This window comes from Anguilla anguilla, chromosome 11, assembly GCF_013347855.1.
Source record: "Anguilla anguilla isolate fAngAng1 chromosome 11, fAngAng1.pri, whole genome shotgun sequence".
NCBI classification, from domain to species: domain Eukaryota; kingdom Metazoa; phylum Chordata; class Actinopteri; order Anguilliformes; family Anguillidae; genus Anguilla; species Anguilla anguilla.
In genome coordinates, this window is record NC_049211.1 from 24121004 (window position 1) to 24143024 (window position 22021).

The 22021-nt window shown below is 40.7% G+C and overlaps 2 protein-coding genes across 4 annotated transcripts; both read left to right on the forward strand.

Annotated features, from left to right (window-relative positions):
- The first annotated feature begins 4018 nt into the window (after window positions 1-4018).
- LOC118208594 (complement receptor type 1-like) lies at window positions 4019-12202 on the forward strand. 2 transcript variants are annotated; one of them, XM_035383435.1, is made up of 14 exons: window positions 4020-4314; window positions 4657-4845; window positions 4978-5080; window positions 5175-5248; window positions 5565-5768; window positions 6187-6252; window positions 6828-6905; window positions 7566-7754; window positions 8452-8548; window positions 8948-9021; window positions 10248-10427; window positions 10596-10775; window positions 10954-11130; window positions 11806-12202. In XM_035383435.1, exons 1-14 carry the CDS (start codon window positions 4254-4256, stop codon window positions 11820-11822), a joined length of 1689 nt encoding a protein of 562 aa, XP_035239326.1. In that variant the 5' UTR covers window positions 4020-4253; the 3' UTR covers window positions 11823-12202. The 2 variants fall into 2 exon arrangements, with proteins under 2 accessions (XP_035239327.1, XP_035239326.1); XM_035383436.1 differs by lacking the exon at window positions 6187-6252 and having other exon boundaries at window positions 4019-4314.
- Window positions 12203-14930: 2728 nt separating this feature from the next.
- yod1 (YOD1 deubiquitinase) lies at window positions 14931-21970 on the forward strand. 2 transcript variants are annotated; one of them, XR_004761620.1, is made up of 4 exons: window positions 14931-15062; window positions 16173-16398; window positions 17078-20890; window positions 21351-21970. XR_004761620.1 is itself a non-coding variant. In XM_035383622.1 (3 exons), exons 2-3 carry the CDS (start codon window positions 16194-16196, stop codon window positions 17788-17790), a joined length of 918 nt encoding a protein of 305 aa, XP_035239513.1. In that variant the 5' UTR covers window positions 14931-15062; window positions 16173-16193; the 3' UTR covers window positions 17791-21970. The 2 variants fall into 2 exon arrangements, 1 of the variants encoding a protein (XP_035239513.1); XM_035383622.1 differs by having other exon boundaries at window positions 17078-21970.
- The last annotated feature ends 51 nt before the right edge of the window (window positions 21971-22021 follow it).

A 22021-nucleotide genomic window follows, 5' to 3' on the forward strand; every position in this document is an offset into this window, starting at 1 on the left:
GAGACAAACTATCTGTTGGATTATTAGAAAAGTACGGCCCCAAACTACGGTGGAGTTATGTCACATTTCACTGGAAAATTAATGAGACTCAAATATGGAACATGACATGAGGCTAAACGGACCTAGCGATACCATCACTATTAGCTCATACATTTGTGAGTTAATATAGTTTGTAATGCATAATACACACAGCTAGAGTTCGATAAACGGAGTACAAACTGTACAATCCTTTGGCCAAACCACCATAGTGGTTCTCAATAGGTATGCTGATATCAGTTACTGATATTTGGCCAGCCATACTGGCTCATGCCAGTGCCTCCCTTATTTACATTATTTCACAAATGCTAACTAACCAACTTTCCTCATTCATGGAAGAAGTACATAAGCAAAGAATGTCAAATTTTGAAGGAAATTTTTTTAAATTAAGTTTTATTTGTGTAACAAAATATTTTAACTTGTTTTATTAAGTAGAGAGCAACCAAGTATCTGCATATATTTGGTTGTGGATTTGGCTGGTAAAAACTATCAATTAAGAATAATAAGAGGTTCGGATAACTATGATGAGGCTACTTTTTTGGCATGACATTTTGGATAGCATCAGCGGTGCATCAAATTATCGGCAGGTACTGATATCACCTCAATATTAGCTTGCATCCCTAGTTTTCAATGTCTCTTCCTGTAATTCTTATAACTAATTGTATTGGCATTCATTTGTAGTAATTGTGAACCCTGAAAGGTGCCATCAAATAAATAAAAAAAGAGAGCACCAACTACTTTTCCCCCATTTTCCTTTTCACCTTGCATTATGGGCCACTACTCCATGCTACAGTGTGCTCGTTTCTTATAGAACAAGAGGTCATGTTTTCCCCACAAAATTTTCCCATTCATGCTATTTTCATAGGCTTGACCTTCATGCAGACTTGAAATGAACGAATTAGAGAAGTCAAGAAATATTAACTTTTGCCTTCAATCTGATGTAATATCTTATTAGGCATTGTCTGTATGACATTTGTCACAGGATTAAAAATTCATATTTTTAGGTCGAAAATGTGCAGTCAGGCTGTAGGGGTTATATTAATATTCGGAAATATGAAGATCATGGGGGCCTTTGTCAAATTTGCGCATTACGCAAATTTACGTCCTTGTTTTTTTCGTTTTTATGTCCAGACGCAGATGGCACAACTACTTTTCCCCCCATTTTCCTTTTCACTTTGCATTATGGGCCACTCCTCCATGCTGCAGTGTGACTGGGAGCCACTCAGCCTGTGGGTGGCAGTTTCAGAACCACCGACTTTATAATGCCATGTGTGTTTTTCTCTGGGAAATGTTTCTACAAGACCTCTGTTTTTCCAGTCTGACTGTTTTTAGATGTTTTGTCACAGGGGCGTGTGGCTTAGGTTGCAGGCTCTGGCAGGTTACCATCACGGCATCATGCTGAGGTCACTACCAATATACTACAACATCAGCTGTGCTCTTGTGGATTAGATCCAGACAGTGCTGGTATCTAAAATAGTGACGATTTACAAACAAAATGAATCCTAATTTTAACAACATGGCGCACAATAAAAGTTATTTCTCGGTAAGTCATTAATTATTGAGATAATGCAGTCGTTTCTTATAGAACAAGAGGTCATGTTTTCCCCACAAAATTTTCCCATTCATGCTATTTTCATAGGCTTGACCTTCATGCAGACTTGAAATGAACGAATTAGAGAAGTCAAGAAACATTAACTTTTGCCTTCAATCTGATGTAATATCTTATTAGGCATTGTCTGTATGACAAATTTGTCACAGGATTAAAAATTGATATTTTTAGGTCGAAAATGTGCAGTCAGGCTGTAGTGGTTATATTAATATTCGGAAATATGAAGATCACGGGGGCAGGGTTCATACACTTTTTCACCAATGATTTTCAATGACTTTTCCATGATTTCTCCACAACCTTTAACTGAATTTCCATGACCAAAGCAAATGACTATCTCAGCGGGACGATTTTAAATGATTTATTGTAACACTTAGTAAACTTAGGTCTGCATCTGAAACATATGGTGTCTCTCTAAAACAAATAAACACCAGACAGACACACACAGATACATTCTCTCAAATTTTAATTCGAATAGTTTAACATTTTTGTCAATGTCTCAAACAGGGCTCAAAATTGCGATTTTGGTCGCATATGCTCCCGAAATTTAATCTGTGCGACCTCGAAATATAATTGGGAGCATTTGTGCGAGTGCAAATAATTGTTCTGGTGCAACCTTTTTTTTTTTCTTTTTCCAGTCGAACGTCTCTTTCTCTGTACATTCGCTCAGCATGTGCCTTGTGAGCTGACAGTGACCCTTCTAACCAATCGTGAGTTTGACATTCTTACCTTTAATGCTGATTTTAAATAGGTTAATATTAGCCTTCAATCACTCCCTTTCGCTGCACTCCACTGTCACGCGACATAGAGAGCTAACGCGTTAACTAATGTTACCTGAAGACAAAAGTTTATGTTGAATTTATTAGCGTTATCGAAAGCTGAAAAGTTGAAGCAAACGATTACTTCATTTTTTTAAACGTTAACGTAGTGTTTTGTGTAGCGACCTGGTTGAAACAGCTAATTTCTCCGATGCAGTTTACTGGCGGTTGATTTAATTAGCGGTATTAATGTGACGAGAAGCGCTTTGTCGTTTGAATGCATAACACGCAATTGCTTGAAGAGTCGACACATTTTAGGCGTGACAGCTTAACTGTTTATTGTAAACCGTACTGTTATATTGTCGTTTATCAATAAAAAATCTATTGCATATATTGATGGTGCTCCTTACATTTTGGTGGGTGCTCCTAACTTTTTGAAGTTGGGAGCACCAGTGCTACCAAGTGAAAAAGTTCATTTCGAACCCTGATATATTATTGAAGCTGCACTTCCCTGGCATATTGTCGGCACAGTAGGGCCTACGTTTACTAACTGCTACATTAGCAGAAGCGTGCCTGTTGGGCGTGCCTGTAAACAGACTGAGCCAGACCGAATTAACTTCTCTCACCACCAAAATACCGCGAAGGTTACGTGCCAATTTACGTTTTATTACTATACATACTATTTTTATTATTGGATTAATTAGTAATTATATTTGATGCAACTTTAGCTATATTTCCATTACTTTTCCAAAACTTTTCAAAAAATATTATTTTCCATAACTTTTCCAGGGCCTGGAAATTGCATTTTAAATTTCAATGACTTTTCCAGGTTTTTCATGACCGTACGAACCCTGCGGGGGCCTTTGTCAAATTTGCGCATTACGCAAATTTATGTCCTTGTTTTTTTCGTTTCTATGTCCAGACGCAAATCATAACATCTACGACATAGAGACAGAGCGCAATTAAGTCCCGCCCACACCGGAGGGGAACAACAAAAAAATGCCTAAAAGCTCGTGTGGTGGGATGCACTACCAACTGGGTAAAGAACCCAGAAATAGGTTTTTATAAGCTGCCGAACCGAAAAACCTGTCCTAACATTGGAGTCCAGTGGCGTGTCAGCTAGCAAGCTAGCTACATGCTACAGTACGTTACTGTCATTCTAAATAAGTTGGAGTTCGCTAGCGACGTTGATTCAACAAGCTTGTAGATGGCTAAGAATGGGAAGCTAAAATGACAGCTATTTAGCAAGCGTTAATAAAGTTGCAGGTAATAAGTAGCTAACGTAAGCTAAGTTCTAGCTGCCATGTTTAAACTACGGTTAATTTCTGCATCAGTTTCACCAGAAGCCCCCCGAGCCAAAGACAAATACCGTTTTTCAGAGACCGTTATAACGTTGTCGCTACACTGAAGTAGCGAGCTAGACTAACGCAGGTAGACATAGGGTGCTAAAATAATCCTTCGACATGCTTAAATCTAATGGTTTTTAGCTAGCTACAGGCATTTTGTTAGCGTTTCAGCCCTTCGTTGCATATTGTGGCGCCGAATGTTTTCCCCTCCAGTGGGCGTGGTTTTCAGAGTTTTACACGTATTTCTAAAGCAAGGGGGTGGAGGAACAGATTTAAATGAGTAACGTCATGGCTTGCTCATGAAAGACTAATGCCAGACCTTACGCATCACTCAAGAGACATTACTACTACTAGATACTGCATTGGCTAAGTAAAGAGGTTGCCAGGTCGCGCCGTTGCTTGATGAGATTTAAACATCTACATACAGTAAATGGTGGTCGTCTGGCTTGCTTATCTTTGAATTCTGTTTACCTCTCGAAACCGAAGGAGTGAATTAAAGACGCGACTATGCTGAATTTTTTTATGCGAGAACTATTGCTTTTCGTAGTATTTTTCAAACAACTTTCCGGTAAGGTATTTATATTGATTTAGCATCTAGATCAATATTTATATCAGTAGGCTATTTCTTGTTTTTATTATTATTATTGTTATTATTATTATTATTTCTTTTTTAAATTGTAGCCCTTTTTTTCTTTGTTTTGACCATATAAACTCGTTATAGCAGCCGAACGTGACATGCTGTTTTAAAGGAACTGGTCTACTTACTTTCTTGACAGCTTACTGTTGACATTGTCCTTGAATGGAATTTATTTTTATTCTCAGGTTTACATTGCATGCTATATTAAAAATGTGCTATCATGCATGCTAAAGTGTCCCAAGACATGCTTTGCGAAGGGTTGTCTTATTTCAGCTTCAGAAGACTGCGGTGCGCCGAAGGATTATCCCAACGCGCTGCCTCGGAATCCAAATACAATGTCAAAATACGGCTCTGGCGGTCGTTTGTACTACACTTGTTCGTTGGGTTACAGGCGTACCCGTGGCCTCCCTTTTGTTCGCTGTGTGGAGGGACAGTGGACGCAACTGAATATGAAATGCGAACGTAAGTAACAATCTGCCGATTTTATTACGTGTAGGCTATATACTATTCCGCTGTATTCGTAGCTGCCAGTAAAAGTGTGCCTAGTTTGTCAAAGCTTCTTGGTTCGTTGGTATTTTATCTTCCCTTTTTCAGGAAAGCCATGCGGGTCTGCAGGTGAAATATCAAATGGGCATTTTGATTACATGGGCCAAGAGGCTTTGTTTGGAGATCAGGTCGTTGCTGTGTGCAATAAAGGGTGAGTTAATTGAATCGATCATTTATGAAACTAAGATTGTTCCAAAAACAGCTTTTTCTATTCTAATAGGGTTTTCATAATGCGTTTTAAACAGATATCGTCTAAAAGGAAACCGGTACAGACTGTGTCAGGATTCTGGCTGGAATGGGGGGATTCCTTCTTGTGAAGGTGCGCAGAACTTAGATAAATGATGCCGTAACTGTAAGTCTTTCTCTGTGGTATGTGCTGGTTTACCCAGGTTTCACTGGACTGAAGTCTGCTGAAATCTGGAAGATGTGTTTGTGGAAAATACTCTAGATTCCTTTATTCATTACAATGACTTCTGGCCTTTTCTGGACTGATGCTGGTAACTTCTTCAAAAAGACCACCTATTGGACAGCACTACAGTTTAAATTATTTGTGCAGCTAAGACTGCTTGAATACTTGAGTGAATATCACAAACATAGCTTAACACGCAACTTTACTGCCCTGACACAAACTGCAGAAGGTGCTGAAATCACCTGCCCCAATCCATCTGTGGCCCATGGTGTGAAGATCAAAGGAGAAGCTTCAGTGTACAACAGAGGAAACAATGTGACCTTCAGCTGCACTGCTGGATTCACTTTGAGGGGGTCCCAGGAAATCACCTGTGGCCCGGATGGCCAATGGCACCCCAAAACCCCAGAATGTTTGTCCTCCAGTGTGAATGGTAAGTAGATGCTACACTCTGTTTTACATCTCTCCTACCCTCGGCTCTCATTCTCTCTTCCTCCCACCTCCTTTTTTCTGTATTTGTGTGCATCTGTGTGACTTTACAATGTATTCTCTCCAACCTCAGTTGACCTCAGTCATGATCAGTGTTTTATGAGTAACAGGCCCGGCTGTAACCTTTGTTCCGCCTTAGGCAAGATGGTGCCTACTATTATGAAGGCAACACATTATTTATTTATTTATTTATTTATTTTACCCCCCTTCATTTGGTGCCCCTCCAGACAGATGGTGCCCTTGGCGGTGGTTATATTGCCCTTACATAGAATGGTGATCATTAAGCTCATTGAGTTGGCCGCCTCTTTGTACAGTGAAAGATATCGTAAGTGAAATAAAATGTTATTTTGCTGAATTTACAGTTGACCTTGCCAAACCACCCACCTTCCCCAGTATGAAGCCCGCTGATGAGGATCTGTCACCATCAGGTGCTGAAATGTTCTCACGTATAGCATTAATAACCTGCAGTATACTATTCTGAACACGAGGGGATACAGGTGGATTTGTGATCAGTTTTTACCCCAGTCTTGGAATTAAATATAACATTTCACTCTTGGTACTTTTGGTCAGATTGCTAGTGAATGGTATGTCGCAGAAATTTAATTGTGATGTGTAATCGTAGCCAAGGGATGTATGTTGTTTGTATTAAAAAAATATTCATCTATCTCTAGTAATATTTTCTGAATTGAGCCAAATACAAAAACCATTAGTTATTTCCATACTCTCCCCTACGTACTTTCTTGACAGCTTACTGTTGACATTGTCCTTGAATGGAATTCAATTTTGTTCTCCAGTTACATGCTATTAAAATTTGGTATCAGGAGCGCTGAAAGTGTCTCAAGACGCATCAGTACACAGCGCTGTGTATGTTTAGCTAACATAGTCATGAATATTTATGTTACAAACTGTTACATGTAAAGTATATTATTACATGATCTCAAAGTCACATGGTACCTGAATGATATTGTCAGTGAAATGAAATATTATTTTTCTCAATTTTCAGTTAACGTTGCCAAACCAACCACCTCCCCCAGAGTGAATCCCACTGATGAGGATCTGTCACCGGGAGATGCTCTATCAGGTGCTGAAATGTTCTCACATAAAGCATTAATACCCTGTAGTATAATATTCTGAACTGGAGGGGATGCAGATGAATGTGTGATTATGTGCATGCGTGGAAGATTTCTTAATGTGTCCAGCAGTTATTTTTTAGCCTATTGTTATGAAAAATATTAAGTAGACTAATTCTGGACCAAGACTACAAATGAATGTATTCTTCCCTTCTGGAGCACCAACACTTTCTATACACTTCAGAATTATGCTGCTTTCTTGTGCTGCATTAATAAGAATACACAGCTGACTAAGAACCTACTGAGCAGGCAATCGTCCACTTACTTTTAGTTCCTCAATTCTTGCATGATTTAAGCAATGTGCATGTGTGTCCACAAATTAAAGCTGAGCCTCTGCACTTTTACCTCATATTAATTATCTTATTTTAAATCCAATGTGCTGGAGTAAAGAGCTAAAGCAACAAAAATATTAATTGCCCAAGTAGTTACCAATGGCTCTATGTACAATCTGTTAAAGTTTGGTATTTAGCATTAGCAAGAATGCCAGTTATTTTTCATTATTGTAGCTTATGGTGGTGTCGCTTCTAATCCATCGTTTTGTGAAGAGGAAAGCTTATATACCACATAGCAGCTGAAAGGCTTTCTCAGTATCTTGTTCTCTCGATTTTCAGACGGATGCCGGGCACCACCTTCCTACCCCACTATGGTCTTAGCTGACCGCTACCTGTTACAGATAGATTTTCCGGCAGGTTCTCGAGTGCGCTACACATGCGGCCCAGGATACACCAGGGCAAAGGGGAACATCCTCATTAGTCGCTGTGAAGGCAAACAGTGGACACCCATTAATCTGAATTGTGAACGTGAGTAACATGTACAAATGCACTCGCTCCGGATGAGACTGACCGCTGAATGCCTACATTGTAATTGCAAGGAAGTTCTATTTAAAGAACATGCCTGTCATACAAGGTCCAGACAGAAAGAATGAAATCATGGAATAAAATGGCTAAAATCAGCTCCACATAGCAGCACGTGATTGGCTGTAGTGATGCTGGTGCAGAGATGGTTTCAGTCAGCGGAAAATTCACCCCTCTACTGGAGTGAGTGCCTGCCGTCTCTCTGTACCAGCTGCATAAGCAGTCCTTGGGGCAGTGACTGCACACTTCAGCTGGTTATCAGCCACATTCTACAAGTTGCTTCTTAAGCAGTAAATGTGCTAAATGTACAGTGGGGGGAGCCAGAGATTTGCTATATTACATCACGCTACCATATGTAGACCAGGGCTGCCCAGCCCTGTCCCTGGAGGTATACCATCCTGTAGGTTCATTTAAACTTTATTTTGGCACATCTGATTCTACTAATTAGCAGTTCAATTGAATCTCTAGCTGTTGAATGAGGTGTGTTAAGAGTTGGAGTGAACTCCTACAGGACTGTATTTCTCCAGGAGCAGGGTTGGGCAGCCCTGTCTTAGACACTAACTTACAACAAAGAAGAGCTGAAAACAGCTCTTCAAATTATTCTGTCATGATTTGAATCATTTAGTGTGTTTTTTCCACCCAGGGAAATTGTGTGGATCTGCAGGGGAAATCCTGAATGGCCGTTATGAATACTCTGGTGTTTCGTTTGGAGACACGGCTACTGCTGTTTGCAGGGATGGGTAAGAAACCTCATGCAGCACACACAAAATAAAATCAGGTTAGACTGCAGTGTGAATCAGTCATCAGGAGCAGGCAAGCATTTGGAGAACTTTGGAAGTTTTGTTTATCAATAGTAGAAGTGTGCAGATCTACTTATTTATATTAGTTGGACATTAGCAGATGCTCTTATCCAGAGCAACTTGCACAGCTTACTTTTTTTTCTTTTTTTTTTACATACAGTGAGTTTTTATAGCTAGATATTCATTGAAGCGGCTTTTGGTTAAGTTCCTTATGCGAGCACACAACAGGCAATGCCCCTCCTGGGAACAGAACCTGCACACTCTGAAGTCCAGTTCCCTCACCGCTGTACTGAACTGTAAGATTGTTATGTATGTCAGTGTAACTGTTCTGTTTGGTAGGTTCATGATGATAGGGCGCAATTACAGGCAGTGCCTGGACCAAGGCTGGGATGGAAGAACTCCTGTTTGTGAGGGTAATCTCTCAGTTTTTAACAGCTTTACCAGTGGGGGCACAGGCTTTGTACGTTGGGTTATACCTCTCTCTGTCTCCTTGTGGTTCTACATTATGTACTGTTTAATTTGTATATTCCATATACATGTACTGCCAGTGGAGCGTGTGTGTGGAGTTGAGTTGTTGTGCCTTCCTATGGAATGCTGCATCTTTGGAACACAGGACATCCCACAATCTGTGTTTTACACTAATTCATCTGTGTTCTGATAAAAATAACTATTTTTTCCATAATATGCTGACTTTATGGCAAAAAAAAATAGTATGTCCCAGAATTATGTACCAGAAAATGTATGTCATTCATAATTTTATGATGACGCTTGAAATGGCGTCATCATAAAATTGTAACAGATGAGGGATAAAATGGCAGGATTAGCCGGAGCTACAAATAATGCTTTGGCATTCTGATCAAAACTAATTTTTGTGACACATTTTGTTAAAAAAAAACCCTTGGAGTGATTTGTGTTTTTATGTACTCATTGAGCAAGCTAGATAAAGCCTGACTTTTTTCATTCAAATTAAGCGCTTTGTGTAAATATTTTGATCAATAAACAATAGAAATACCAGACACTAAAAGACGACTGGCTCAAAGAAGCAGGAGTAATTATTTTGTTGTGGTTTAAGTCTGGGTCATCGCCCTTTGTAATCTTTAAAAAACCTCAGAATATCTGTGGTTATAGAATGCAGTGTATTTTTTCATGCATTTTGGCTCTCATTTCTGCATAAAAAATGCAGTCTCAGTACCACTCCCGCATGCAAAAAAATCCTCTGCCACATTCATACCCTCATTATAAATTCAGTCTCAACTGCTAGCTACATTTTAAACCTCCCTCTCCTTCATCAGCGTTTAGGGTACAAATGTATTTTTTGTTCTGGTCATTTTCTGTTCCAAACTTTTTATATTTAATTTTATATTTAATATTTGTATTTTTTTATATTATATTTGCCAAACTCCAAATATTAAAGCAGGTTTGCTATGTCTGTTAGCACCGTGGTGACACACAATTGCATGCTGGGCTAACATGCCAAAATGGTATGGAGATAAAGCTAATTCTGAAGCTCTGTCATAACTTGGGTTATAATATACTGACAGTGGTTTTTCAGAAACTGAAGTAACGTAGATACTCAGTTCTTTTGATGATCAGTTGTGCATGTGTGTGCGTGTGTGCGTGTACATGCATGTCTCCCCAGCTGTGAAGTGTGCTCACCCTCCTGAAGTGGTTAATGCAGAGAGGACAGGTGAACTGGAGGGGCCCTTTGTGTACAGCACTGTCATTCGCTACCGATGTCGCCAAGGGCAGCTGATTGGACGCAGCGAGATACACTGTACCCAAAATGGGACATGGAACGCCCCTCCCCCAGAGTGTATTGGTATGGAACCTGATGAGCAAGTGTGCCAGTATCAACAAAATTGTATTGTGGTGCACTGGAATTTACAGTGTCAAGATTTTTAAGTCCTGTAAATAAATCTGGAATGCTTTCATCATCATATTGCTAAAAGTACCGTAAACTAAAGCAAAAATGCTATATTTCATACAGATGTTACGTGCTCTTCCCCCTCCGTGAAATTTGGCAGAAAGACCAGTAGACACCTCCAGCACTATAAGTATGGAGATTACGTGTCTTTCCAATGCGATGAAGGCTATCGTCTGAATGGAGAAAGCAAGGTCATGTGTGGAAGGACAGGTCAATGGACTCCCCAACTCCCAGACTGCGGTGGTATGTAACTGGGGGAGTGGGTACTTAAACTTTTTTTGGAAAAATTGCACCAAAATAGCAGTTAATTTTTTTAATTGTGATGTTACCCTATTGTTTGTTAGAATTGTCATGCTCCAGCACGTGAGTAATATGACTGTCTCAAGTAATTCTCCATGTGTTTGTGGTATACTTCACACAGCTGTCACTTGTCCCCATCCAAATATTACGTCTGCAATCGTAAGAGGAAAGGTCACACAATTTAAGTATGGAAAATCTATGTTTATAACCTGCAAACGAGGTTATAGAGTGCGAGGACAAAAGCAAATCACGTGTGGACCTACAGGCCAGTGGATTCCTGTCCTTCCAGAGTGTTACAGTAGGTATTTGTTTCTTGACTGACATTAAGGTGTTATAATGACTGTGCTTTGAATAATATATGTATGTATATATGTAGCAGAATTATATTTCAATGACAACTTGCTCATTTCAACTAGATGTGAATTGGTGGTCCGCATAGTCTATCCTAATCTAACAAAAACTGATCTGTGTGTGCGCGTGCGTGCGTGCGTGCGTGCGTGCGTGCGTGCGTGCGTGCGACGGGGAGGAGTATAGTGAAAACGCTACAGGGTGCCATTGCACCAAGGATAAAGCAGCACTTTAGCAGTGAACTAGGATACTTGCTCTTCTCATCAGACTGTTCAGATTAAAAAATATCTTTTTATTTTGTACTGAAAACTGGTATAAAAGCTCCATCTTATCTACTGAATTTTACAATAAAGTGCTGAATGGTTTCAAATGCAATTCCTCCCCAAAATTCTTACTTATGAGCAAGTCATACATAATAGGTGCAGTTTAACAAATGAAACCCTTCTCCCTTAAATAAATATTATGGTGATAACAATGTACTTTCTGACTAAAGATGTCGTTACAGGCACATGGACTGTCGTTACCATTGATGTTCCAGTGCTAATTATTAAATGTGTCTGCATCCATATTCATCAAATTGTGCATTCTGAAAATAAACCCAATGTCATTTTCTCATCTTTCACAGGAATTGGCTCTCTATAGCCACAAAATTATTATCATTCAAGAAAATAAATGGTGGAAAAGAAGTAAACGTTCAGTGTCCTGTCGTCTGGACATTGGCATCCTGATGTTCCTACCTGTGTGTGGTAGACACTGAAAAATACCTGTGCTCCATCCTGTAAATGCCAGGAATATGAGACAAAATGTCACAAGATTCAATACAAAAAATATACTAAAGTAATATAATAATAATGTTGTTGCTTACTGCTTACACACACTCACACACACACACACACACAGATCACTGAATGAACATAAATCTAACCAAATCAGCCTTCTATTTTTGTTTTATTACAATCTTGAATTGATGTCTTTTCTTGTTTCCTTGCACTGTAATAAAACCTTAAATATTAACCTTTAAAGTGTTTTTTCTTTGTGACAAATACTGTAAAGACAGACAAGTTTGCTGGATGTGGGTTTGATGATTTGTACATAGGATAGATTGCAACAAAGTATCTGCTAATTGTAGTTGTGCCAAGCCTCTTCTCTGTTTACTGGGGGAAATGTACCATGTACACTATGTGTTTTGGTTTTTGTTTAAATTAATTCAACAATACTAATTGCTTGCTTTATATTGCTGTAAATATATTGTCCACTCACAGTAAGAGGACACAAAGAGTCTCACAACTTCAGACAAGGGCTGGTAGCTAACTTCAGTTGATGTAGGACAACTAATTGCTTGTAGCCTGCTAATGCTGTGTAGCCTACTTGGCAAGGTTGTTAGCTTAATATAAATTAGCTAACCAGTGGCTTGCTTTTTAAAAAATGTGCCTTTTTATCTTATCCATGATTTCAACTTTAAGATGAACTTAAGCTTAGCCTATATGTCAGTTACATTTGCTCTTTTTTAAACTTTTTTTTTTAACTTAACTTTTTAATAAAAAGTCAGTTTCAAACGTCTTCATTTTTATTTTGATTGACCGACTATTATCATCTGCATTTTGCTGCCATCTACTGCAAAAGGGGGGGAAAGTACCTTGGATAACAAAAATATTTACACTTCGGGCTGAGCACTGCCAGGGAATTATGGTATAATCTCATACCGATTAAATATATTTAAATTTGACTTTGTCAAATAAGTGAAAAGAAAAAACTTTATGAAGTGTGTATGACAGAAAGAGAAAATAACTGATCAGGAGTAGGGCCACCCTTCACCTTGAGAACAGCTTTAGTCCTTGGAATGCTGTCATACAAGTTCTGAACTGCATAGTGGGATATTGGACCATTCTTTGAGAAGGAAAGCCTCAGATTCATTGAGGGATCAAGGACTTCTGCACTTTAGAATTTCCATTAATAATTCTTTAAACATTTGACCATATAACACCTGTCCTAGCATCCGTACATTGGCTCAGATACCATCACAGACTTTTTGGTCAGCTGGCCCCTATCTGTGCTGAAAATGAAGAAGACTTGACAGCTCTGGAAACAGCTTTGCTTACTGTGCCCTTTCTGTGGAACACTATCAAATGAAATTAAAGAGGCAAATTCTTTGGATACGTTGAAGGGAAAACTTAAAACATTTATTCTCCTTAGCATTCTGTTAAGGAGAATGAACTGGTGAGCTCAGCAATAGCAAACAACCTGATAGACGATGGAAGACCAGTAGACACTGGAGTGGATGACCGAAGAATACATTTAATTATGAAGAAAAACTCCTTTTCAGCTGTTCTGGAACAAACTCTTATGGATAGATAAGTATTAACCTGTACTAAAGTGATGGAAAGAGAAGAGTGTGCAGAGCGGAAGGAACTGCTCATGATCCAAAGCATACCACTTCATCTGTGAAACATGGTGGAGGTAATGTTATCGCTTGGGCATGTATGGCTGCCACTGAAACTGGCTCACCCATCTTCACTGATGATGTGACTGCTGACGGCAGCAGTAGGATGAATTCTGAAGTGGATAGAAACATCTGCTAAGGCCCAACCAAATGCCTCAAAACTCACAGGACTCAAACACACTGCCAAAGCAACCAAGGAGTCCTTCAGCGGCAAAAAGCAGAATGTTCTTGACTGGCCAGTATTTCATTGGTTCCAATACATCAGGCAAGATCAGTAAAGGGTAGAAAAGTATTTGAATACAAAACAAACACATATTTGACCCAGGTCTGATGTAAATACGGCTTAGACGAAAGCTGACAGTCTGCACTAATCTCACAATCATTGTACATAATCACTAACCTCATAATTCATTTCAAATCCAAAATACTGGAGTAGGCTACAGAGCTAAAACAGCAAAAATGGTGTCACTGTCCAAATGCTTAATACTTAGGCACTGCCCCCTACCATACATTGCTGTCTCTGTGCTATTTAGCAGTGGTTCTCAACCTTGATCCTGGGGGCCCACTGTGTATGCTGGTTTTCGTTCCAACCACAATTGCAATCTCAGATTTTTAACAAGCTGTTCATTTTTCTTAATTAGGTGTTTTTATATTAAGAGGGATTATTTACCCTCTTAAACCACTATGCATGGCATGAAGAATAAAATCCCATTGTGTTATTGTGCTGCTTTTTAAGTAATTGCAAACAATCACTTAAAAAGAGGTAACATTTTTAACAGATCAAATTAACTATGGGAATTAATAGGCTCCTAATTAGGTTGCTGAACACGTGTTTAAGTGCTTTAAGTGTATAATATTTCTCTTAAACTAATTAGCACAATACAGGTTTGACTCGTTATCATTTTCTTTGTTTCTGAATTCTTCGTTATCTATCAAATGTTTAGATTTAGTGGCCAGGTGTCCACACTTTCTCCAATTAGGAACCTGTTGATATGCCTCATTCTTTATTTTGATTAGTTTAAAAGTTTTTTTAACCTCTTTACGTAATCGTCTACAATAGAGCACAATGTGAATATGGCACTTTTATTCTTTATGGCATGCAGAGCTATTTCTAACACAAGGTGGCTTAAGTGGGCAAATAATCCCTCTGATATGAGAAGCACCTAATTAAGGAAAAATAATAGCTTGTTACAATTCCGGGATTGCAATTGTGGTTGGAACGAAAACCAGCATAGTGGGCCCCCAGGACCGAGATTGAGAACCTGCTCTATACCTATTATATACGGTCCATGCTGCTCGCACACTACCCGAAAATCCTACTGAAACTTTGTGTATACGTCATACATTTGTGTATTGACGGTTAGTCCGTGACGATTTACACGTTCAGTTCTTAGGCGAAGTATTCATTGTTGTAAAGGGAGTCGGTCTTGCTAAAAATACAGGTAAAAACTACAGCGGGCTGGCAAAGTATGAAAGCAGGTGTATTGAAATGCATAAAATGAACTTCCATGAGGGAAAAACTATTTTGTATATGTAGTTTGGGGGTGGGATATGTGTAGCTATCTGTGTTAGTCGCTCATGACATTGCTAACGTCGGCTTCATTTGCTGTTCACGTTAGCTACTGTAAGTTAGCTAACTAGCTAGCTCGAGCTGCCGCTTGTGAGTCGGTAAAGAACCCTGTTACTAATCAAATGTAAATATTGTTAATATTGTCAGTTCATATTGTTATCGTTATTCCAACGTGCAGTCCAGTTGAGCAGTTCGCTATGTATTGCAGCCAGTGAACTGTCAGCAAACAAGCTAGCCTCTGCCTGCTACTACTAGTAGATATACATAGTTCATATACAGTAGCTAACCGACGCTGCGATTGTCATTTTAAAATATGAAAATCAAACACCTTGCTAGTTAGTTAATTGTATCTGGAGTAATGTAATGACACTGGAGTTATTCGTGTTTTGTATACACCTAATAGAACACTACTAACCATACGAGTTAAATAAAAACTAACTACCTAGCTTCATGCATTAAACTTAACACAAATACCTATCAAAGCTGCCCAACCATGTTCCTGGAGATTTACCATCCTGTAGGTTTTTTCTCCAACCTTAACAAAGCACACCTCATTCAACAGCTAGAGATCTACTTGAGCTGCTAATTAGTAGAATCTGGTGTGCCAAATTAGGCTTTACATGAAAACCTACAGCAGAGTAGATCTCCAGGAACAGGGTTGGACAGCCTTACCTTACATGGAAGAGGCAGTAATGTAACTTTGTTAACTTACATAAAATAGAGATGAGAGAACGGCATGCAGAAAGTTATACAGCTCACTGGTTGAAATGGTTTTCGAGCCAATATACTGCAACCAAATAGGAGTCTGTTCATGTTTTGTTTGGAAGAATGTGCCCTTCTATAAATAAAATAAAAAATGTAAATAGCACTTTACGATCAGTCATGGAGTTAGCCTAATTGCAGGGATGTCAGTGGGCACGTCCAAATGGATTCAGTGATTAGCTTGCGATGCAGTCATATTTTGTTGCATTGGGCCTTGTAGGAAGGGAAAGCCTGCTGGAAGATGCTCCGTCTGCGCTGCAAGGCCAAGAATGGGACTCACATGATGCAGGGCCTGACGCACCAGTCCTGTGTGGAGGAGCTGAAGAGCAAGGTGAAGGAGCTGACGGGCATTCCCTGCGACGTGCAGAAGATCATGGTGGGCTACCCGCCCTCCAGCCTGGACCTGAGCAGTGGGGGATCCCTCAAGGACTACCCCATCAAGTCAGGTGAGGTCGCCTGCTCTGAGCAGAGGTGTCCGAGGAGAAGCCTGCGCGTGAAATGTCCGCAGGAGCAAGCGTTTTCTCTCTCTGCGCCGTGGCGGGTTGCTCAAGCAGTGCAGTGTTCTTTTAAAGCATCTGAAGAGGCCTTGTGATGGCTTTAGTTTAGACGTGTACATTTGCATTATTTTGTAGAGATTATTTTGCATTTTGTAATCCAAAACAGATTACAATCATCTGCATAAAATTAAGGTTAGGTGAACATGCGATCTGATAATAGAAACACTGAACAGCAATGCAATCCAAACAAAAAGTGTAATTGTAGATAAGAGTGTTTTAAGAGTACTGCTGTGATTATGTGACACAAGTATGTATGTAAGATATTTATTCAGTGTTTCCTACTGCTCGTTGATTATAGCTGGTCTAATGTATAGTCTGGTACATGATTAGGTTATTATATATCTGTGTTCAGCATCACCCATTGTTACCTTTCTTAAATTTACATTCAGGGGATTAATAGACATCCACTGAATTTGGGAATAATGGGAAATTCAAATTAAGTATAAGTGCATAGGACAATAACATGAGTTAATATTAAATGTTGTCCATTACAATTTGCGTCTTCTCTGCGTCGATTCTGGTTGTATTAAGTTGTATACAAGACTGGAGCCTTGCCTTTTTTTTTCAGGAGACACGCTTATAGTGGAGGAGGAGAAGAACAAGCCCGTGCCCCAGGCCAAAGCACCGGTGAGCAAGGCTCCCACGCCCGCCGAGCCCCGACCGGAGGCCCCGCCCGCACTGACCCGGCGCGTGGTCCCAGCCGACAACTCCTGCCTGTTCACCAGCGTGTACTACGCGGTGGAGGGCGGGGTCTACGACCCGGCCTGCGTCCCCGAGATGAGGGGCCTCATCGCCCAGATCGTGGCCAGCGACCCCGCCTCGTACTCGGAGGCGGTCCTGGGCAAGAGCAACGAGGAGTACTGCGCCTGGATCCGCCGCGACGACACCTGGGGCGGGGCCATCGAGGTGTCCATCCTGTCCAAGTTCTACCAGTGCGAGATCTGCGTGGTGGACACGCAGACGGTGCGCGTGGACCGCTTCGGCGAGGACGCCGGCTACCCCCGGCGCGTGCTGCTCATCTACGACGGCATCCACTACGACCCGCTGCAGAGGGAGACGCCCGGCCCGGACGCCCCGCCCCAGACCATCTTCCCGGCGGCGGACGACGTCATCCTGGCCCAGGCGCTGGAGCTGGCGGACGAGGCGCGGAGGAAGCGGCAGTTCACGGACGTCAACCGCTTCGCGCTGCGCTGCATGGTGTGCCAGACCGGCCTGGTGGGACAGGCAGAGGCTCGCGAGCACGCCAAGGAGACGGGGCACGCTAACTTTGGAGAGGTGTGACTGTACCCCCCGTTTCTGCCCCCTTTACAACATCGCCTGCTGTACATGCAAGCACACACACACACACGCAGATATTCATATGCAGACATACACTCGCATACACGTGCACGCACACACGTACACGCACTAGCACACACACACATTCACTCACATACACGTGCACGCACACACGTACACGCACTAGCACACACACACACATTCACTCACATACACGTGCATGCACACACATACGCACACTAGCATGCACAGACATACGCTAGAACACACAGGCATAGCAGAATTCAGACACAGCAGTGAGCGTGTGACCATCAGCCACAGAGAGTGTCCCAGCACTGGAAGGTCTATGAGATTGTGGTAAGGTCCCTTTGGCTGTGCACCTTTGGCTTGTACTTCAGCGAGCTGACTGTATCCCAAGTTGTGCAGTGCAGTGCCACGTTTAAGTATGCACTGCTGACCTTACCCTCAATCTAACGCCAGACCATTCCCACATATCTCACTCTCTTTCTCACACACACACGCGCACACACACACACATACATAAGCACACACATATGGACACTACCATCGTCCCTGTCCCTCTCTGTCTGAACTCAGAGGTGTGTTTTTCTACCTCACCCATCTTGGATCCACCGTTGGACGTTGTCTTCAGACACTGCTGCCCAGCCCCACTGTTACCGAACCTTCAGTGTTAAGAGCTGCTGTTATCCGCTCTCAGAAACAGGGCTCCTGTCCTGGCCTTTCAGTTTCATCCACAATCCGTTATGACATATTTATTGTTTGTCCTCGATTATTTGTTGTCATGTGCTCTTTGTTTTGCATCTAGGTCAGTGATCGTCATTCCTGGTCCTGGAGAGCCACAGAGTCTGCTGATTTTACCGTTACTCGGCACCTAACTGATAACTTAAAGCAGTCGATTACTCCGTTATCTGACCTCACCTGGTTTCTTGATTCTGAACTGGTTATTGATATATAGGCGAAAAACAAAACCAGCAGACCCTGTGTCCTGCCAAGACCAGGAATGAAGATCACTGATCTAGGATATATCCTGATACGTATGTGGCATATTTCAGGTTTGTGCTCGCCTGAAAGATCAGTTGTACCATAACTGACCTTATGGAAGCCATCCTTCTCCAAGTTCTCAATACCAAGTGCAATACTAGTGTTATCATTGCAATGTAGTGTGTCAACAAATTAATGTTTTTATTTTATTAGTACTTTCATTTTACCTCATCTGCCACATCCGTAACTTATATTATAGCTTCACGTAAAATATGCTTAACGAGAGGCTTAATACACAACATATAGACACATTCTGTTTTATTTCAAAGGAAAAAAACTTGAAAATAGCATTCAGTAGCATGATCAGCTCATGGTTTTCATAAAGCCTTGCCATGTGATTGACATGAATTGGAAAAGGTGAAAAATTCCCACTCTTTTCTAATAATGTGTTATTAGTACTGCTTAGGGGGGTACAAATATGTGTGCTGTATCCAAAAATACCCTCTTGAAAAATTGCACACGTATGGTCATTTGCTTTTTCCATTTTCACTCTTGATACACTAATTTCAGCCTTGAAAACACAGGTGAATAGATGAAATCCTCAGCAGTAGTCTACATTTGTGAAGTGTGTTGTTTCTTTTCAGTACAAAGTAACCCCAACAAGTTGCAGTTATATTAGTATAGATAGGGGCAGAGTTGCAGGAGGATTTTTTTAACAACTTTAGAGGTGTTAATTATGCAACAGATTGATACAGTTTACATATATCCCCAAAGGAATATATTCTGTGTTATGGCATTTCTGGGAGCCACATATTCCTGCAACAAAACATCTGGATGTAACCCTGTCCAGATCATATTCTGTACTGCCGATCCGGAAGGCTCCAGGTTCTGTTTTTAACATATACCTTATATGTTGACTCGGTGCAGAACAGTACCTGTTAGGCAGCATATCTAACCCGGATGCTAAAACATTTCAACACATGCTGGAGGACTGTGCAGAAGACACACAGCACAGGGCAAATTTGCATTGAGCGGTCTTTGTTGGAACACTCAGGTGAAATATATGTGAAATGTGGAAGCCAAAATAATGTGGTACATAACTAATGCCTCTTCATATCTTTGGCTGTAGTTAATAGCCAGGCTGTACGAGCTGGAAATGATAGTGTCCCACGCTGACTGACTGACTGACTGATGGCCCGACTGACTGAGCGGCCGGGTGTCCTAACTGTACCTCATTTCACCCCTGTGTACCGAAACGGCCGGCTGTGTTGCCGGAGTCCCCGAACTGTGCCTGGAAATATGTGAAGCCGTTACCGAAGCAATGCTGTAACCGTAGATTAAAAGGATGGAGGAAATCTTCCCACTGCTTGTCAAATGGGAGCAAAAATAATAATAAAAATAAACTTGGTATAGTATGTTTAACCATTGTTCTGGAATGAACAGTTGACACGTGTACTGTTTAGTCAGTGTGCTGTTATACATGGACAGTGTGCTGCGCTATTGCAACATTCTCTATAAAGCTGGATTTTCACCTTGCATGCCTACAAGGAAGTTTCAAACTGAAATTCAACACAAGCCTCTGTGTTAAGTATAGGATGGGGGAGGGGTCACAGAACACATCCCTTTAGAACTGTGTGACCTGACATTTTATTCTCTTCTTTTAAAACAGAAAATAAATAATTGTATTCAAGCTGATGTGACATCGGATTCAAGGTCATATTGGGCCTTGTGTAAAATTTCATGAATGAATTCACTACTTACAATAGGGTATTTTACAGTGTTTTGTTTCAGCAGAAAGCCAAGAGGTTAAAAAGACCTTGTTGTGGACTCTGTTGTGCTTTGTATGGGCGTATCAATTAACATTTTCTTTTTTTACGGAGGGCGGAACAGCCGTTCATTTCAAGGAGATGCATGATCACATGGCCTTTACGTCATACATTCGTCGGAATGTTGATTATTGTCAGTGTTCCCACTTTTTTTCATAAGTCTGTGATCTTGAATAAACCACTGTGTTTGTTCCTTTTAAAGGTACAGCGTCGTAATCACAGTGGCTGCCATGACTGCTCCAATGCTTATGAACTAAGGTCCGTCAGCATTATATGTAAGCCTGCGTATCTCACTTGGTGGGCAGTTTAGTTATGACAATTTCATATTTTCAGTTCAAAAGAGCAGCAGGAGGCATTCCATTTAACTGTGTCATAAGCTTGTTATATAGCTCCACTGAAATCAAAATGGTCGTGATTCTAAATGCATGGACATACGAGCACAGAGACCCGTTCAAAGATGGTTGCACACAGCTAATGAATGTTGCATGTCAAGCACTAAGCAGATTGTACTTGATTCCCAATATGCTGTCGCAAAAAAAAAAAAAAATGAAGCTGCATTCTTTGTGTAGAATGTCGTTGCCATTGTCGGTTTCTCTGCCGGTCATGTGTGTTTCTTACAGGTATGTTATAGTCGTACTGTAATGTGGAATAAGCTTATATGTTGCATATTGGCGCAGAATGCATTGTGACATTACTATGCCGTTATGTTCAACTTTTTACATACTTTGTCCTCAGATTGCCCTCATCGTATGGCCAAACACTGGACCCACCTCATAGCATTATTCCTGTCTGTCTCTTGTGAAGAATCACAGTTTTAATGGAACACTGTTGATGTAGAGTTTGTAATGCTCAGGACATTCTCACATGGAACTCACACTGTGGACTTAGGATTGATGTGTGATGGACACATGCCAGACTGAATGGGAGAGACTATACTGGTTTAGTACAAACGCCTGTTTGTTTAAGGTTGGAAACGAATCGATTACGTACAAATCTGTACCGCTTATGCAAGAGTGAGCTGTAGAGGTTACTTTTTTTCCTGACGTGAGCATTATTCTGCGTAAAAGATTGAAGTAGTTTGAAAAAGGGAAATGGCTGGTAAATTGCTTTTATTTTTTAGAATTGCAGTAGTAGACATTTTAGAATGGATGGGATGTGTTTATGGGTTCAATTCATTTTTTTTTTTTTTTTGTTTTGTTCAGAAATGCAAGCCCCTGTTGTCATAACCTGGTGTTTTGTACTGCCCTTGGCACATTACTGTATAATGAGTATTATTTTATATTTGCTGGAAATGAATACAGGTGCAGTGGAAATCAGGGCAAAATGGGCCTTCAATAAAATATTGTGAAATTATACTCTAGCAGTTTTGCTGTCATCTATTTTAAGCACAGCTTGTTGATCCATTC

What these genes read in the sequence shown, in the direction of transcription:
- LOC118208594 (XM_035383435.1), top strand. Translation starts at nt 4,254, where the DNA reads ATGCTGAATTTTTTTATGCGAGAACTATTGCTTTTCGTAGTATTTTTC. An exon ending in ATTTTTCAAACAACTTTCCG is followed by an intron (nt 4,315 to 4,656) that starts GTAAGGTATTTA and finishes GTCTTATTTCAG; the next exon opens with CTTCAGAAGACTGCGGTGCG. An exon ending in ACTGAATATGAAATGCGAAC is followed by an intron (nt 4,846 to 4,977) that starts GTAAGTAACAAT and finishes TCCCTTTTTCAG; the next exon opens with GAAAGCCATGCGGGTCTGCA.
- yod1 (XM_035383622.1), top strand. Translation starts at nt 16,194, where the DNA reads ATGCTCCGTCTGCGCTGCAAGGCCAAGAATGGGACTCACATGATGCAG. An exon ending in GGACTACCCCATCAAGTCAG is followed by an intron (nt 16,399 to 17,077) that starts GTGAGGTCGCCT and finishes TTTTTTTTTCAG; the next exon opens with GAGACACGCTTATAGTGGAG.